Source organism: Pristiophorus japonicus, chromosome 15, assembly GCF_044704955.1.
Source record: "Pristiophorus japonicus isolate sPriJap1 chromosome 15, sPriJap1.hap1, whole genome shotgun sequence".
Classification (NCBI taxonomy): Eukaryota; Metazoa; Chordata; class Chondrichthyes; family Pristiophoridae; genus Pristiophorus; species Pristiophorus japonicus.
In genome coordinates, this window is record NC_091991.1 from 87395767 (window position 1) to 87415953 (window position 20187).

Below are 20187 nucleotides of genomic sequence, written 5' to 3' on the forward strand. Positions count from 1 at the left end.
GCATTGGATCATTTACATCCACCCATGAGAGCAGACTGGGCCTTGGTTTAATGTCTCATCCAAAAGTGGCACTAAACTGAAAATTTTAACCATCCAGTTGACAAGCTATCGAAATACAGGGGGGGAAATTGCGGTCGGAGGCTTCCTCCGTACAAATGCCTCCGAACTGAAAAAAATCTATGAAAGTACCTGTCGGTCCCGGAGAACCTAGAGATTCTAGTCGGAGGCCTAGATGCGCTGCGCAGCGCATGGGAAGATGCCTTTCAGGTACGTACATACCAACTGGAGTCACGTGGGCCTGGACCACCAATCACTATGCAGTATTCTCAATGATAAAAATGGGAGCTCTGTTTGTACGGACTCCCATTACAATCAATGAGAAAAACCCTTAAAACACCCAAACACAGCATAATACATAAATAAAACACCTCACATATTTAAAATTAGTTGAAATTAAATGTAATTAAATGTTTTAGAAAAAATATTTTTGGGGGGGAATTTTTTTTAATGTAAAAATAAACTTACCTTAATATATAAAAATGAGTTTTAAATTTAATTTTTATATGTTTTAAAACTCTTACACTGGTAAAAGTAGGCTATGCGCCTACTTTTGATTGATCTTGACAGATCGGAAAAGCTGGTTTTGTACGGACCCGGTGAGGGCAGAATTTTCAGACCATAATGTTTTGCGACTCTCAAACAAAGTTGCAGCGCAGACTGAAGGGAGTATCTGGAAAGAAAATACTGAACAGAACTGGAACGAAGCAAAGGGCCAAATAACCTCCATTTACCCCACACTCCCTGTATAAAAGTCGTTTTACAACTGAAAGGTGGCAACTCCCCGAGGGGGTAAGAAGACATTGTGTGATTGAGGCATAAAGACCAGAAAGGCCCAAAGCCCATTCCTAGCTGATCTCAGCTAAGGTGGGAGTTGTGACCAATACAATTGACCCTCGGTTGGGAATAACAAAGAAGTCAGCTGGAGTTCCCACTTATTATTGCTATCCAACATTGGAAAATTGAGGTATTGGATGTTGGGTGAGAACGTGATCAATGCTCTCCATGCTTGAATAGCTGGCTGACACTCACTGCCCATATTTGCATTTGCACTTGAGCAAGGTACTGGAAGGCCATTAGTGCATTAGTCAGCATGCCTGGGTAGGTGAGGAGAGTTGAAATGGGATGGTTGCCCAAGGCTTAAGATGTCGAATTCCGTACTTCTGCAAAACACATACTGAAGACTATTGAAATAATGCATCGTGCATACGTACCGGTGAAATAGAACGGACTTTACAAGCGTCACAACATCACGGCTCGCATTGTATCCCGCACACACAATGGCAATGTGGATTGTCTGCAAAAGACAAAAACAATTATATTTCCTAATGGTCAAATTAATCTTTTCCCCTTCTGAAGGAGATAGCTGGTTCCATGACATTGGTTACCTCTTGGCACCTCACCCAAGTGGTCATCTGTCAATGTGTGGGCTCAGACAGTGACCAACCAAGACAGGCATCACAGTCAAACCTGATCCTGTTCTTAACCAAATGTCCACAGTCGTGCACTTTCTATCATCACTTCTACCACTGGGTAACAATCAGGAGCAGGAAACCTGGGGGATTTTTCTCTTCCCTAAGGCAGCGGGTGCTTAAGCCAACTGAAGGTTCTCAACTGCTGCACTGGCTGAGACCAACAGGTTTAGCACAGATTGAGGACTGCACCCGGGATATTTTCCTTTGTATGTCTTAGTACAACACCAGGTGGTGTCTGTACCTACAAAACCACTGGGGGAATTTCAAAATTACATCATGATCTGCTTGGGTATTTGGACTCTGGTATGACCACCAGGATAATACTTGAGCACAGCTTATACTGGTGTTCCTAATAACTCGGAGTTAACTCTGTGACCACTGAGAGAGCATTAGAGATTGGCTCCCTCTCTGATCAATGCAGGCTAGATCAATTCTCTTTTTCTCAGTAACTTTCTATCAAGGAATACAATCGTGATCAATGACTTGATCAAGAGCCACTCTTTAGTAATGCTGCAACACCATGAAAGGACAGGACACAGATCTTTGCCTCAGCAAACTCCAGGCTTCAATCAGTTTACTACGTCTACTTCTACCTAAGTCCGAAAATCTCCTTATGTGGCTCGATGACAAATTTTGTGAAGTGCCTTGGGACATTTTACTATGTTAAAGGCACTATATAAAAAAAGACTTGCATTTATATAGCGCCTTTCACAACCATTGGACGCCTCAAAGTGCTTTACAATCAATGAAGTACTTTTGGAGTGTAGTCACTGTTGTAATGTAGGAATACAAATTTCTGTTGTTGTTGTCATGTAAAGGCTGTGTATGTTTCCACAGGAAGAGAACAAAAACTAGAACAGTTATCATTTAGGTGTCAGCTTTCAGTTGCTGTATGGAAGCTGCTATAACCCCGTTGCCTCATTGCATCCCCCTTGCTTTCCTCTGCCCTTGTGACAGGGAGAGGTGCCAAATCCAAGTTTGGTCAACCCATCACCTTTACACTGGCTGCGAAAGGAGATCCGTGAGCACGTGGACAGCAAGAGTGCAAGTGCCTCAGGAGTGGGGGGGGGGGGGGGGGGCAGCAAATGGCCCCCAGGCTGTATGAGCACCAATGGGCTAGTTAATGAATGATGCTTTTACTAAAACATATCAGGAAGCTATTCACTGACACTGTCCTGATGGTTTCCATGGCCTGTGGCTACAGCATAGGCGCTGGGATAACTTTTGTTTATCAATTTTATTCTCTCTTATATTCCTGAAGACAATTCCTTATGCTGGGTGCCGTTCAACCAATGCTAGTTATCCTCCACTAACCCAACTAATACTAGTTATCCACCACTAACCCAACCAATGCTAGTTATTCACCACCAACCCAACCAATGCCAGTTATCCACCACTAACCCAACCAGTGCCAGTTATCCATCACTAACCCAACCAGTGCCAGTTATCCACCACTAACCCAACCAGTGCCAGTTATCCACCACTAACCCAACCAATGGTAGTCATCCTTCACTTGGTGAGAGTGCTGACACCAGTGCAGAAACTGTGTGCAAAGTTGATGGAGATGCCATGGTACTGTCTTTGCCACACTGTCACAAGGACTATCACTCCCGCTCGTCAGCAACAGAATCAGCAATCAACAATGTGCCGAAAACAGATTCTCGATACGTGTCAAACGAGGAGAATTTCAGTTACGTTACATCATTTACACTGTCATTAAGTAACTTTAGTTAAGATGCAAGATAACTTTCCTGATTAAACTTCAAAATGGAGCCCAGCTATTTATTTGTGAGGATGTAGGCAGGCTGTTTGGTCTGTAGTTGTGCCAGAATGCAGAAGCTTGGTCCTGGGTGCTAATCAATGTATTTGAAGGACAGCGGGCAATTTTAATGTAGTTCTAAGCTCATGCTAATCTGACACAGGATTGGTTTCAATTTCTGGCAAATGTTAAAAGCTTACGGATCAATGCATTACATCCTAAATTGCGGAATCATCAAGGGAGCTTTGTTCTAAGAGGAGATCAGGTTGTACATTGTTTAATCGCATTGACGGGTATGCAAGAACGAGACAAGATCAGGTTTCAGTGGTCAGTAGGCGTTTAACAGCAGACTGTGTGGAGCCTACCTTTACATCAAAGAATAGTCACTAATTTACAGTAATCCCCGTGGATTTGAGTAACCTGCTACACATTGTCTTTATGATGTGTGCTGGTTAGAATCACAGACTCAGTCAGAGACTATTGAAAGAACTAGAAAGGTTTCAGACAGTCTCATTTCTTGTTTTGATACAGTTTATATCGTGTTCAAGTCTCGTATTGCAATCTGGTGTTTTTGTTCCTCTGGCTACTATTCTGTAAAGTGATTTTGTAACATTTTTACATTAAAAGCTCTATTTAATAAGCTGTTGTTCTTAATTGCTTTCTCCTTCTGTATAATTGTCTAACCTGTGCAAGAATCTGAATATTAGTCTTAGCCTGAATAAAACTTAAGAGTTTCCACTTACCATCTTTTGCAACAGATCATGGTAGGCATACCTCATGGTTTTTGATGCATTATACCATTCCAGGGGTAACTGCTAGTGCTGTGGTATGCTATCCCATTCAAGACACACAGAAGGGTGCAAGGCTTGGTGTCTGTTTATAGAAACTGCATTATATGTGGGAAAAAAAGGGGTGGGAGAAAATTCAAATATCGACATCTCTCTCGAGCCAGTCCCACTTGCTCACATTGCTAATTGTGAGAACGTATAATGAGGGACAGCAGGGGGGGGGGAAACTACAACTGCTTAAAAAGAGAGAGAATCTGATGGAAATGCACAGCAGGTCAATCAAGTATCAGAAAGAGATAATGCCAGTCAATATTTCATGATCAGACTGGGCTAAGCTGCTCGATAGCTCAGTAGGCAAATGCCCACCACCACCGTTTCAAGGATAATTGGCAATGGGCAATGTCAGCAATGCCCAGATCCTGTAGCCCAGGAGGAGAGGAGTGCTTCCCTGCAGGCCCAGCTAGGAAGTCCAGGAGTGAATTTTACAAAATAATGAGCTGAGCCACAGCTCAGTGGATCTATAATTCAATTCCCAGTCCCCGCTGAGGTTGCTGATCGTGACTGGTTAGCTGGAGCGGTTTTACAATTAGCCTCAGCGCTCCTGAGGGAGGGGCAAAAAAAATTAGCCGTGGGGAAAACAGGAAAGCAGAAAACTGACAGAATAAAAGGTGGTAAATAAATTGAGGCAAATTAAACAACATGTCAGAGTTTGTAATACTGTATCATGGGAAGTGTTCAAGGCAGAGACCATTGCATTTTTTATGGGAAAAGTGGATATATATTTGAATCAGATGGTGATACAGGGGAGAGCAGGGATGTGGGAGTAGCCAAATGGCATCCTTCTGTTTAAAACTTTTATCAAAAATATAAAATTCTACCACCATCGGGGAAAAATGAACGACAGAGATGGACACAAGCCTAGAGAACCAAGCATGAAGGAATAGAAGCAGAATTACCTCACACTTTTCCACAGTGGGCCGTTTGCCACATTCCGAGCCATTCCATGCCAACGCATGCACCACCTCGTTGTCTCCTGTGCCTTCCTCGGTGGAATAGCTTTTGGAATGGTTCTTATGGCGATGGACGCGGCTCTGGGCCAGGCTGAGCTGCTTACGAAGGGCCTGGTTTTCCTCTTCTACCTCTTGCATTCGCACCTCCAGGGATTCCCGCTCTCTCTGATTGAACATGTACCGAGGGCTATTTGCTGGGGCTTCGTAGGGAGACAGTGAGACTGGCTTCTCATCTGCAAATGAACAGACGCGAGTAAGGTCACAGCGGTGAACACAAAGTCAACATGCGCTCCTTCTGGACTGTGACCAGAGCTGGCCTAAGGACAGCAGAAAGTGAAAGCGATTTGTTTTCAGTGAGTAACCTATTTGTTTTAAATTGAGTTACTTGCCCTGAGGGATTCAGCAGTGGGTGGCACAGTGGGTTAGATATTTCCTTTCAGCTAAAGGATCTGAGTTCAAGTCCAGTCCAGATTAATGCGGGGAAAATCTTTGCTACTTGCAAAGGTTCAACATGAAAGGACTTTGGTGCAGTTCTCAATCCAGTTTATAGAATCATAGAATGACACAACACAGAAGGAGGCCACTTGGTCCATGGTGCCTGCATCGGCTCTTTTGTAGAGCTAGCCAATTAGTCCCACTCCCCTGTTCTTTCCCCATAGCCCTGTAATTCTTTTCCCTTTAAATATTTATCCAATTCCCTTTTGAAAGTTACTATTGAATTTGCTTTCAGACAAGTATCTGCATTGAAGTATTTTTTCCTCACATCACCTCTGGTTCTTTTTCAATCCCTTCAATCTGTGTCTCATGGTTACCGACCCTTCTGCCAATGTTTTTCCTTATTTACTCTATCAAAACCATTCATGTTTGGAAATCCTCTATCAAAACTCCTCTTAACTTTCTCTGCTCTAAGGAGAACAACCCCAGCTTCTCCAGATCACTGAAGTCCCTCATCACAGGTACCATTCGAGTAAATCTCTTCTTCACCCTCCCCAAGGTCTTCACATCCTTCCTGAAGTGTGGTGCCCAGAATTGAACACAATACTCCAGCTGAGGACTAACCAGTGTTTTATCAAGGTTCAGCATAATTTCCTTGCTTTTGTAATCTATGCCTCTATTAATAAAACCAAGGATTCCATGCACTTTAACAGCTTTCTCAACTTGACCTGCCACCTTCAAAGATTTGTGTACATTCAGGTCTCTCTGTTCCTGCAACCTCTTTTAAATTGTACCATTAAGTTTATATTGCCTCTCCTTTTTTCCTACTAAAATGAATTACTTTGCACTTCTCTGTGCTAACAGATATGGCAGAGCAGGTTGAGTGTCTGGACTTCAGTATGTGGGCGTTTGTGGACAGCAACACTGTCCCGAGCAAACACGTCTGCAGGAGTTGTCTCCATCTCGAATTTCTCTGGCTCAGATTCATTGAGCTAGAGTGCGAGTTGGAGACTTTCTGGACAGTTTCATCCAGAATACAGTCACACACCAGAGGAAAGCACAGGTTCAGGAAAGGGAGGGTGTGACTATTAGAGAGCCAGGTAGTGGGGATTTAGGAAAGGTTAAGAAGAAGTTCCCACAGACACTGGTCCTGTCCAACAGGTACGCTACCCGTGAGGACAAGAAGAAAGACTACGTGGAGGACAGCCACAATACAGACCAAGGCACCATGGCTCAGGAGGCTGTCCCGGGCGGGGCGGGGGGAAGAGCAGAATAGAAATGTAGTAGCGATAGGGGATTCTATAATTAGGGGGATAGCATCCTCTACAGCCAAGAACAAGAATCCCGAAGGATGTGTTGCCTACCCAGTGCCAGAGTAAGAGATCTCTCACGGCGATTGAAAAGGAACTTGGAAAGGGAGGGGGCAAATCCAGTTGCCGTGGTCCATATCAGAACAGACGACATAGGTAGGAACAGTATCAAGGGTTAGGCTCTAAATTGAAAAGCAGGACCTCGAGGGTAATAATCTCTGCAAATTGGAAGAGAAGCAGACAGATCAGGAGAATTAATACGTGGCTAAAGGGCTGGTGTGGGAAAGAGGGGTTCCTTTTCACGGGACAGGAAGGAGCTGCACTGATGGGACCGGCTCCACCTGAACTGGGATGGGACCCATGTCCTAGCGGAAAGGATAAATAGAGAGGTGGCAAAGGGTTGAAACTAGTAAGATGGGGGGAGGGATCTACAAGAAACATAACCAGCCTAAATATAAACAAAACAGGAAAAGAGAGCATAGAAAATAATAAAATAAGGGAGGACATTGATGGCAAGGGAATAAATAGTTATAAAAAGGAGTCTAATAAGATGGTTAAACATACAGTGAGAGGAAATCCTATTAAAAATGAGTTAAACTCTCTGTACAGCAATGCACACAGTGTCCGTAATAAAACAGGAGCTGGAGGCAATCATGCAGTGTGAGGAATCAGACATAGTAGGGATTACTGAGACATGGCAACAGAAAAATCAGGACTGGGAATTAAACAGTGCAGGGTATTGCATTTTTAGAAAAGATAGAGAGGGAAAAAGGGGAGGTGGAGTAGCTGTACTTACTAGGGATAACATTTTGTCTGCAGTAAAAAGTGACACAGCTATCAGCAAGACAAAGTAGAATCCACATGAATAGAGATAAAAGATAATAAAGGATTAATCACACTAATAGGTGTAGTTTACAGACCACCTAATAGTGGAAGGGAGATGGAGGAAGAAATATGCAGACAAATTAGGGAAATGAGTATAAAACATAGAACAATAATCATGGGGTATTTCAAATACCCTGATATTAATTGGACAGAAGAGGTAGCTAAAGGGGATAAGGGAATGGAGTTCCTACAATATCTACAGGACTCCTTTCTGTAAAAATCCCAACAAAGAAGAATTCGCTATTGGATCTAGTAACGGGGAATGAACCACAGCAGGTAAGAAAAGTAAAAGTAAGGGAACATCGAGGCAATAGTGACCATAATATAATACACTTTAAGATCATAATTGAGAAGGACATTAGTATGATGAAAACCAGGGCAATAGATTGGAGAAATGCTAATTTTGAGGGGCTGCAAATAGAACTTGGGAAAATATAATGGGCAACAATACTGGCAAAGAACAATGTAGAACAGCAATGGGGAACATTTAAAACAGTGTTCAACAGAAGGCAGGAACAATATATTCCGCTAAAAGGAAAGAACAAACTAAACACTAATGAGGCTCCATGGATGAATAAAGCCATAAGGGACAAATGTGGGTACGAAAGAGGAATATATTAACTATATAGATAGCAGGTAAGTGCATGATAAGGGAGAATACGATAAGATTAGGAGGGAAGTCAAAAAAACAATTAGGAAGGCAAAGGGGAACGATGAAATTAAATTATCAAGGAACATAAAGCAAAATAGTGAAATATTTTACAGGCACATCAAAAAAAAAGGAAGCTTGGGATGGGAATATAGCCATTAATGGCTTGACAGAATAATATCACAGGTAACGATAGAGAGATGGCAGAAATATTAAATAATTATTTTGCTTCAGTATTTACCAGGGAGATAGAACAGGTGGACATGACATTGGATAATGAGATTAGTAATGAGATAAGCACATTTAAAATAAAAAGAGGGGTTATATTAAATAATCTAATCAAACTCAAAGAGGATAAAACCCCATGGACCCGAAATTGGTTGATGCATAAGTTCCTCCATTTCTCGGCGGTATATTGGTGGTGCGTCGTTTCAAACCGCCAGCATACCAGCGAGACCGAGAGGACAAAATTGGTCAAAATGTTTTCGCCGTTATGCCAGCGCTTTGCAGCGGGCAGTATGTAACCTAGATCCAGATTGACTTTCTTTTCGATGATTTGCGCATGCGCGTTTTTTTTTCCTGTTTTCTTTAACAGAAGCGTTTTACCTGTGATTTCAGGGGTCACCCACGCATGCGCAGTGACTTGACGAGGAGGGGGAGAGAGTGAGAAGGAGCAGCAAGCTAGTCGACAGGCAGTTACTTTAAAAACACATTGCAGAGTTAAAAAATATTCCTGACAACTAATAATTCTACAGTTTGAAGAATAAGACATATTTTACAAAGCAAAAAGCAACATAAATATTATGGAAATGTTAAAAAAAAATCAATGCGCAGCAACATCGAAAAGGACGGGAGGTTGAGGGCACCGGCCTTCGACGAGACGGAGTTTCCTGCCCTTCTCGAACATATAACAGAGCGATAATCTGAGCTAACGAAGGGTGGTCGTGGAAAGCCCCTCCTCCCCAAAGGAGTACAACAGGATATGGGACGAGATTGGGGAGGCTGTGTCCTCCAAAAGTACCATGGTATGTACCGGGGAAAGGTGCAGTAAGAGGTGGAACGACCTGGTGAGGGTAGCAAGAGTAAGTAATGATTTTATTTATGCACCTCCCATGTGCCATGTACCATGTAAATGTAGGTTTTGTGTCACACGAATGTAAAGGTTATAGCGATATATTCGTGCTTTCAGGCAATGCCAAGAGGATCAATGCAGTGTTTTTTTTATGTATGTGTGTGTGTGTAATCCTGTGTGCCTGTGATGTTAAATAGATTGAAGATTTTTACTTTACTTTCTGCAGAAGAAGACATCTGCAACAGCAACCGATCAGCGGTATACAGGGGGGGACGACCCACAATGCAGCAGCCTCTGACTGACATCGAGATCCGTGTCCTGTCCCTGGTCGGGCATATCAACCATGCCACCACCAGCATTGGAGCTGACCCACTCACACAGGATGGTAAGTTGAATAAAATGCAGTCTGTGTTGTGGTCCTCTTATGTCATGTAATGTAACTGTAACTGTAATATTGGCCTGATGTAATGCAATGTAAGTTTATTGTACTATAATGTTGGCCTCATGTGATGGACTGCAATGTTGTAACGCAATGCATATATGTATTGTCTGTCTGCGATATGTAATGCAGTACTCCAACAGTGGTGGACATTTAAGTAAGACTGTGATAAGTCACTATACTATGTACTCATGTAACCCTGACCCCTCCCCTGGTGCCAAGCTTTTAAAAATGTTGTTTTGTACTTCCAGACTCGGATGATTCCGACCACACTGACACAGACGACAGACCCACTGCCTCCATCTCTGGCATCACCCAGCCCTCTCCCAACTTCACCATTGGCAGAGATGAGGAAGACGAAGAGGAACAGGAAGAGGAAGAGCCGCTGATCTTGCAGCCAGTGGAGGTGGAGGTGGGGGTGGAGACAGAGGAGTATATGCCAGCTCCATGTGGGACAGCTGGAACATCCTCCACCACGGAGTGTGTATTCAGGGGATTCCCCCATGGCTCCTCTAATTCTACCGGACGAAGCCGTGCGCAGCAAGGCACCTCCAGTGTTGCAGCACCTTTTGTCGCAGCGACGAAGGTTGGTGCAGGAAAGGTCGGTTGCTGTAGGCGTGTACCAGGACATGGTGCATCTATCACAGGCCAGCGTCGACATAGGTCAAGAGCTGCTCAAAGCCATGACTATGACAGCCGCAAACATCGCGGCTCTACCAGAGTGGCAGTCGAGGATATGTCGCATATGATCACTGCGATGGAGTGAACTGCTGACGCCCGCCGTCAAAGCCATGTGGCAATCGACGAGATCGGGACATGGCGTGGAACCCCTCCCCATGCCATAGTAGTCAGATCGACAGCACCTGAGGGTGGGGAGCTGACAGCCCTGAAGCCGTGCCTTCCACATCACGGGCTTCTCCTGAGGCCCTATTTATTGCACCTGCAATGCTCCCCCCCGCCCCCAAACCACAGCAACAGCACTCGGAGTGCGATGCTGCACGCTGGCTTGGTACCAACATGGGGAGGTCCAGGCTCAGCGGCACTGGGAAAGGGAAGGGCGGGAGTAAGAAAGGGGGTAATAGTCCCAAGGGTGATGTAGTACGCGGTCGAAGAAGGGGCCGAGATCGTGGCCGAGGACAGTAAAGGGTCTTTTTGTTGTACTTGTTCATTGAATAATTTAAGTTTGATTTGTTAAATTTTATTAAAGTTGTAAAAGTTTTGTTAAAGTTGTTGTTAAAGTTGTTACAGTTGTTTTATAGTTAAGTTTTAAAATTATTGTAGATAATTGAGATTTTTACATAAACGTTTGAATTGAATTTAAGCATCTTGTGCAGTGTCAACCTTTTTGGGCTAACAGTCACCAGGGTCCCAAAATGCAGCTCTATAATTCTGCTCAATAAACCTTCTCACATCTGGTTCCTCCATTAGACAGGTTGTCAGCAATACAGGCTGAGATAGTACAGTCCCCATTCTTTTTAAATCTCCAGAATATTTTTCGATGAAAAAAATATAACTAAAATGCCTTCTATCTTAATATTCCACATATTTAATAATTTGTTAGAAAAAGATGTGCCAGAGGACTGGTGGATAGCTAAAGTAATACCTATATTTAAGGAGAACATGTCCAGGGATTTATAGACCAGTTAGCTTAATATTGATAGTAGGAAACATAATGGAATCCCTACTAAAGGAGAAAATAGAAGAATATCTAGAAACCAAAAATATAATAATGAATAGTCAGCATGGATTTCAAAAGGGAAAGTCTTGCTTGACCAAACTCATTGAATTTTTTGACGAGTTATCAGAGAGAGTTGGCAATGATAATGCAGTAGATGTAATTTATCCAGATTTTCAAAAGGCCTTCGATAAGATATCCCATAATAGACTGATGAACAAGGTCAGAGAATGCAGAGTCAGGGGACAAGTAGCAGAATGGATAGCGAGCTGGCATCAAGACAGAAAGCAGAGAGTGGGGTAAAGAGTAGCTATTCACAGTGGCAGAAGGTGGGTAGTGATGTTCCACAAGGTTCAGTGCTGGGACCACTGCTGTTCACAATTTATATTAATGATTTAGACTTTGGATTTCTAAATTTGAGGATTACATCAAATTGGGGGAATAGTCAATACCAAGGAGGACTGCAACAAATTACTGGAGGACATTAATAAACTTGCAGAATGGGCATTTAATTGGCAAATGAAGTTCAACACAGATAAATGTGAGGTGTTACATTTTGGTAGGAAGAATAGGGAGGTCACTTATTACTGGGAGGGTGAAAGTCTGGGTGGGGTAGAGGAACAAAGGGATCTCAGAGTACAAATACACAAATCACTAAAAGCTGTGACACAGGTTAGCAAGGCCATAAAAAACGCAAACCAAGCACTAGGGTTTATTTCTAGAGAATTGAAAAGTAGGGAAGTTATGCTAAACCTGTATCGAACCTTAAGAGTACTGTGTACAGTTCTGGTCGCCATATTATGAAAAGGATATAGAGGCACTGGAGAGGGTGCAGAGAAGATTTACAAGGGTGATACCAGAAATGCGAGGGTATACATATCAGGAAAGGATGAACAAAGAAGGTTGAGGGGTGACCTAATCGAGGTCTTTAAAATTATGAAAGGTTTTGATACAGTGGATACAGAGAGAATGTTTCCACTTGTGGGGTAGAACAAAACTAGAGGTCATCAATATAAGATAGTCCAAGAAATCCAATAGGGAATTCAGAAGAAACTTCTTTACCGAGAGAGTGGTGAGAATGTGGAACTCGCTACCACAGGGAGTGGTTGAGGTGAATAGTATAGATGTATTGAAGGGAAGGCTAGACAAACATATGAGGGAGCAGGGAATAGAGGGTTATGCACAAGCAACTTCCTCCCTTTAGTATGTAATTCGGGACCTAGATTGTCAGGTCCCTCAATGAAACACCTGTGAACTCATCTATTTTTGGTGTGGAAGCAGGTCATCATCGATACAAGGGCCTGCCTAATACTAGACAAGCATATAAGAGAGAAGGGAATAGAGGGTTATGCTGATAGATTTAGATAAGGAAGGATGGGAGGAGACTTGAGTGGAGCATAAACGCCGGCATTGATTGGTTGGGCCAAATGGCCTGTTTCTGTGTCATATATCCTATGTAATCTTTATCTGCCATGTGTCTGCCCTTTTCTTCAGTCTGTCTGCCCTTTTCCCCGGTCTGTCTATGTCCTCCTGAAGTCTGTTACTATCCTCCTCATTGTTTACTACATTTCCGAGTTTCATGTCATCTGCAAACTTTGAAATTTTGGCCAGTATACCCAAGTCCAGGTCATTAATATATATTAAAAAGAGCAGTGGTCCGAAAACAACCCCTGAGGCACACCCTCCAGTATATTTTCCTCCAGTCTCCGACATTATAACAGTAACTACACTCCAAAAATTGCTGCAGTGGATGTAAAGCGCTTTGCTCCGGTGGTTATGAAAGGCGCTATATAAATGCAAGTCTTTATTTTTTTCTCAGTCTTAAAAACAATCATTTAACCACTACTCTCTGCTTTCTGTCCCTTGGGCAATTTTGCATCCACTTTGCCGATGTCCCTTTAAACCCCATGGGTTTTAATTTTGCTACCACCTATTGGGCCCAAGTTTCCACATGATTCGCGCCTGATTTTTAGGAGCAACTGGTGGAGAACGGACTATTTTAGAAATCACAATTCTCCACATTTTTTTTTCTGCAGTTCTAGTCAGGTAGAACAGTTCTAGTTTAGAACAGAATTTTTTCTTCAAAAGGGGGCGTGTCCGGCCACTGACGCCCGATTTGAAAGTTTCCACAGTGAAAATGTACTCCAAACTAAAGTAGAATGGCGCCAGTGAAGATTTTTGTAGAACTGAAAAAACCTGTTCTACACATTAAAAAATCAGGCGCAGGTTACAAATTAGGCGCCCAGAACGAGGTGGGGGGAAGGGAACTCATTAAATTTGACAATAAATCCTTATTTATACTTCTACAAATATTATACAAATAAATCCAACCTGAATAAACATTTATAAGCCAAGAAAAGATTAAATAAACCATCTTCCTACCTGTGTGAAAGTGCTTCAGCCAGGGAGAATTCTGCAGCTGTTCGTGCTGCTGAGCGAGAGAGGGAGAGGGGAGAGAGAGAGGGAGGGAGAGGGGAGAGAGAGGGAGGGAGAGGGGAGAGAGAGGGAGGGAGAGGGGAGAGAGAGAGGGGAGAGAGAGGGAGGGAGAGGGGAGAGAGAGAGGGAGAGAGGGGGGAGAGAGAGGGAGGGAGAGGGGAGAGAGAGAGGGGAGAGAGAGGGAGGGAGAGAGAGAGGGAGAGAGGGAGGGAGGGGAGGGGAGGGGAGGGAGGGGAGAGAGGGGAGGGGAGGGAGGGGAGAGAGGGGAGGGGAGGGAGGGGAGAGAGGGGAGGGGAGAGAGGGAGGGAGGGGAGGGGAGAGAGAGAGGGAGGGAGGGGAGGGGAGAGAGGAAGGGAGGGGAGGGGAGGGAGGGGAGGGGAGAGGGGGGGGAGGGGAGAGAGGGGGGTGAAGAGAGGGGGGAGGGAAGAGGGGGGGAGGGAAGAGAGGGGGGGGTCGGGGAACAGGAGCGGGTGTCGGGTCGGGGCGGGAGGGGAGCGGGTGTCGGGTCGGGTCTGGTCGGCGGGGGGGGGGGGGAGCGAATGTCGGGTCTGGTCGGGCGGGGAGCAGGAGCTGGCCGTGGGAGGAGCCTCATTCACGCAGCCCCAGTGAGGCCATTGGGCCAGGGCTAGGGGCTGCGTGCTTCGGGCCCCTCCCACACAGTTCGGCGCCTGGAACTACTGCACTTGCGTGCCGACTGTAGCGCGCATGTGCAGAGGTCCCGGCACTGTTTTCAGCGCAGGGACCTGACTCCGCCCCCCCCACAGCTCGTGCCGGCTGCGCCGAGTGCCACAGGACCTGTAAGTCGGTGGTGAATACTGAGGATTTTTTTAGGCGCCGTTTTAGGCGCGAAAAACGGGCGCCCAGCTCGGAGGGGCGTCCGTTTTTTTTCTTGTGGAAACTTGGGCCCATAATGTGGTACTTTATCGAATGCCTTTTGAAAGTCCATGTACACAGCATCAACTGCACAATCCTCATCAACCCTCTCGTTACTTCATCAAAGAACTGAATCAAGTTAATAAAACATGATTTTGCTTTAACAAATCCCTGTTGACTTTCATTAATTAGTCCATTCTTTCCAAGTTGCAATTCATTTTGTCCTGGATTATTGCCTCAAAGATTTTCCACCACCGATGTTAGGTTGACAGGCCTGTTATTGCCAGCTTTAACCCTCTCCCCTTTTTTGAGCAGAGATGTAACATTTGCAATCCCACAGTCCTCTGGCACCACCCCCACATGGATTGGAAGATTGTGGCCAAAGCCTCCGCAATTTCCACCCTTACTTCCCTCAGTAACCTAGGATGCATCCCATCCAGACTGGGTGACTTTTCTACTTTGAGGGCTCCCAACCTTTTATGTGCATCCTCTTTATTTTTATCCTATTCAATATCGCTACTGCCTCCTCCTCTACTGTTACATTGGCAGCATGCTCTTCTCGAGTGAAGACAGATGCAAAGTACTTATAATACCTCAGCCATGCCGTCTGCCTCCACAAGAAGATTTGCATTTTGGTCCCTAATCAGCCCCATCCTTCCTTTGACTGCCTTTTTACTATTTATATGTTTATAAAAGAAAGACTTTCATTTATATAGCGCCTTTCATGACCGCAGGATGTGCTAAAACGCTTTACAGCTAATGAAGTACTTTTCAAATGTAGTCACTCATGTAATGCAGTTACTAGCGAACAAACTTGGCTCCAAATGCAGCATTAGTAGGAAACCTCATTCAGAAACAACAGGATAACTGGGACCAGTTAGCCTAACATCTGTCATTGGGAAAGTGCTGGAGTACATTACAAAGGAAGTAGGAGCAGGACATTTAGAAAATCATAATACAATGAAGGGGAAATCATGTTTGACAAATTTGCTTGAGGTCTTTGACGATATAACGAGCAGGGTGGATGGGTGGATAATGGGGAACCAGTGGATGTGGTGCATTTGGATTTCCAGAAGGCATTTGATAAGGTGCCACATAAAAAGTTACTGCTCATGGGGTTTGGGGTAATATATTAGCATGTAGAGAGGATTGGCTAACTAACAGAAAACAGAGTGGAGTTGAGGCCCAGATCAGATCAGCCATGATCTTATGAAATGGCGGAGCAGGCTCGAGGAGCCTATTGCCTACTCCTGCTCCTATTTCTTAGGCTCTTATGTTCTCATGGTGCAGTTGGAGACACTCTTTAATATTGGGTTTGTGGCAAAACTGTGAGGCAAAGTGCGCAGAGCTTCACACTCTATCTGTTCATGTTACACCAGACCTTAGAGTCCTTGATAGAACATAATAGGTAGACCTTCACTCTGTATCTACCCATGCTACACCTGACCTGCTGTGCTTGATGGAACAGTGTAAACAGAGCTTCACTCTGTATCTACTCAAGCTGTATCAGACCTACGAGTGCTTAATGGAACAGTTTAGCTCGGTGGGAACGTAAGCTGTGAGGAGGACGTAAACAGGCTGCAAAGAGATGCAGACCAGTTGGGCAAGAAGGTGGCAGATGGAATATAATATGAGGAAGTGCGAAATCATCCACTTTGGTAGGAAGAATGGAAAAGGAGGATATCTTTAAAAAAGTGAGACTCTAGTAAAAGTTGGTAATCAGTGCGATTTGGGTGTCATATACAAATCACAGAAAGTTAACATTCAGGTGCACCTATGACCTAGGGGGTCACAGTCTGAGGATAAGGGGTCAGCCATTTAAGACAGTGATAAGGATTTTCTTCACTCAGAGGATGGTGAATCTTTGGAATTCTCTACCCAGAAGGCTGTGGATGCTCAGTCTTTTGAGTATATTCAAGACTGAGATCGATAGATTTTTGGGCACTAAGGGAATCAAGGGATATGGGGATAGTGCAGGAAAGTGGAGTTGATATAGAAGTTCAGTCATGACTTTATTAAGTAGAGAAGCAGGCTCGAGGGGCCGAATAGCCTACTCCTGCTCCTATTTCTTATATTTGGTCTAAGCTATACTGTGTATTGACTGATGCTACACCTGACCTGGGATACAAACACTGACTGACTGAAAATGGAAAGTGGTCCAACATCCCTTGGGGCCGAAATTCACCGACCCCGAAGAGACGGCTACCACGGGGTTTGGGCGGTCGATCGATAAAAAATGATCGGCCGTCGCGGTCGGGGACTTTTCCCTTCGCGAGCCATATTCAGCTCGGGGTGGGGTGGGGGAGGCGTGGGTGGTGGTTTGAGTGGTGAGCACTTCCGCCAGAAACAGCAGGGTGAAGCCGCTGTAAAGGTAAGTTTCCAGCGTTGAGGTCTGCAGCATGCAGGCCACTGGAAAGCAGCCAGGACAGGGATTTTCAGCTCCAAAAAGGTAGGAGTTCTTCAGGTAGTGCCCCCTCGAGGTATTCGAGTCGATGCTCAAACGCGACACCGCTGGAGTGTTGCCGCGATCGGGGGCCTTTGGTAGGGAAATAGTTTTATTAATTTTATTGTTTTTATGTCAGATTGCATCATCTGCAGTATTTATGTTTTCATATAGTTTTATTAATTGTTTTGGCTCCATTAAACCTGCTGAGTGCTGCTCAGAGGTTTGCACACACCCCTGTACTTTTGTACAACTTTCAGGTCTGACTCTTTAGTGGAGTCCTGTGGGCTGCAGAGACCTGCTTGTCAGAGTTGACCCTGAGGATGGGGAGAGTGTTGGGAGGGCGACACCTGGTACACCTGGTCAGAAGCAGGGCGGCACGCAGGAGAAGGCATCGCCGTCAGCACCGTGCAGACAGGCAGCGGGCAAGGGAGGCAGCAGCCATGATTCGTTCATTCTGCGCCCGACCAGAGTGCCCACCGTCTTCACCAGCCCGAATCAGGATTGCGGTTGGCTGCTTGGGGACAAGGGATATCCCCTGTCCACTTGGCTGCTCACTCCACTGCAGAACCCCAGGACAGTGCCAGAGCATGCATACAATGACACTCATTGTGCCACCAGGTGCATCACCGAGCAGTGCATAGGCATCCTTAAGCAGAGGTTCTGGTGGCACCTTGCAGTACTCTCCTCAACAGGTCTCCATAATCGTCGTGGTCTGCTGCATGCTCCACAAGCTGACCATCATGAGGGGACAGCCGCTGGAGGTCGAGCCAGCAATACCACCCGAGGAGGAGGAGGAGGAAGAGGAGGAGGATCCCCGTCACCCCAGAGCTAGGAGGCGGCAACCAATTGCCACCCTGGAAGGGCTGGGTGCAGACTGGCCAGCACCCTCCTGGGAGGGTGCATCCTCACATATATGGAGGTGCCTGACACCTCCCCTGCAATCTCTCTCCAAGCATTATGTACTGGCGGTCTGCCAGGTCTCCCGATGTCAGGAAACAGTATTCTTCTTCTGTCCTCCACACCGTTCATCAGTGTCTCCAGCTCCATATCAGTGAACCTGTTGGCTCTCCTTGCACCTCTTACACCAGTCTCCTTCCAACCTCCTTACCCCCTCAGGGCCTTGCTGCAAACACTGGTCTTTAAAAAGGCCAGCGAGCAGCTGGCTCATTAGAAACCCTTACCTGCATGCTGAATTTCTCAGTGATGATAACGCTCAAATTAAGACAGCCACACCGCTGAAATATACACTTTGGAAGGGTTCATTAGTGCTGGAATCCATTTGTTCACTTTTGGAGCTGAATATGGGGTGGCCCAGTCACAAAAGCATTTCAACGCTAATGGCCCCAAAAAGGTGGGCGGAGCAGCGGGACTGAATTTCGGGCCCCTCATCTTCAGCATAAAATTCACCAAAAAATGGTTACTGAGTAACTAAGCTTGGGAGGACTCATTTAAAAGAAATTCTAATACAGTTTACTCATATATAGATATAACAGATGGTAATAACTATTAAATAGATTTAACTAAACGCCAAAATAAAAATTATTTTATTATACCAGTTCCTTATCCAGCACCTGTTTTTCACCTCAGTGAAAATTAAAGTGATAATAAGCACATAGCAATGTCTCCGTCAGCTCCTAACTCTTAATGCCCGATGAAATAACCGAGCAAGCCACTCAGCTGTAATACAAATACTTTGAAGTTCAAAAATAAGAATAACATTCAGATAGACCTATCAGCAATGATCCAGACATCAAGCAGGACAAGACCAAGGCAAGTTCAACCGGGACGACCCTGGAAAGTCCTCCTTACAAACATCTGGGATTAGTGTTCAAGTTGAGGCAGCTGTCCCGCAGACCAGTCAAGCATCAGACTCATATCTATCAGCCAATATTTTAGACTCCTCCATAACCATATCCCTGGGCAAGTCTTGTCACACCAGCAGCAGAGATCCACCAGAGTGGACACAGTGGTATACAATTGGGCGGCCACTGCCCTGGGACATTGACTCCACACCCCATGATGTCCCATGGCTTCAGTCCCAACAAGGGCAGTCCTGCTGATAACCACATATTGGCCCCTGGCAACTAACAAATCTATATTTCTCCACAGTGAGCACCACTTGGAAGATGCACTGAGGAAAGCAAAGGCCCAGGAAATCCTTGGGTGGAGGGCTTCAATGGCCACCACTAGGAGTTGCTCAGTAGTACCACCATGGACCAAGTTGGCCAAGTTCTGAAGAACATAACCGCCAGACTGGGGCTGGTTCAGGTGGTGAGGGAACCAACAGGAGGACATACTCATTTGACCTCGTCCTCACTGACCTTCTGTCTCAGATACACCTGTCCACAAAATGGCACTGCTGGGAGTTACCACCGCACAGTCCTTATGAAGACAAAATCTCGTCAGCACTGTGAAAGCACACTCCATCATGCACTGTGGCACTACTACTATGGTAAGAGGAATAGACTAAGAGCAGATCACCACTCGCCTGAATGAGTATACTTGCAACAACACTCAAGAAGCTCAACACAATCCAGGACAGAGCAGTGCTCTTGGCTGCCGTCCCCACCACTGGGTTCAATATCCATGCCCACCGGCATACTGTGGCTGCTGTATGCACCATCTACAGGATTCACTGCAGTAACTCACCAAGTTTACTTGGGCAGCACCTCCCAACCCCATGACCCCACCTCTGAAAAGGACAAAGAGCAGCAATGTCATAGGAACACCATCACCTCCAAATCCCCTCAATATCCTGGGATTCCCTATCGAACAGGACTGTAGGAGCACCTTCACCAAACAGACTGCAGCGGTTCAAGGAGAAGGCCTATCACCACCTTCTCAGGGCAACTAGGGATAGGCAATAAATGTAGCTTTG

At 45.1% G+C, this 20187-nt stretch overlaps 1 protein-coding gene across 3 annotated transcripts in view; it reads right to left on the reverse strand.

The window, feature by feature from the left end:
* large1 (LARGE xylosyl- and glucuronyltransferase 1) overlaps positions 1 to 20187 on the reverse strand; it is a 781831-nt gene that overhangs the window by 394529 nt on the left and 367115 nt on the right. For all 3 annotated transcript variants that reach the window (XM_070900694.1, XM_070900696.1, XM_070900695.1), the window contains exons 3-4: positions 5036 to 5322; positions 1272 to 1354 (exon numbers count right to left, since the gene is read on the reverse strand). In XM_070900694.1, the coding sequence (XP_070756795.1) occupies positions 1272 to 1354; positions 5036 to 5322 (370 nt within the window). The remainder of the gene's footprint in view (positions 1 to 1271; positions 1355 to 5035; positions 5323 to 20187) is intronic.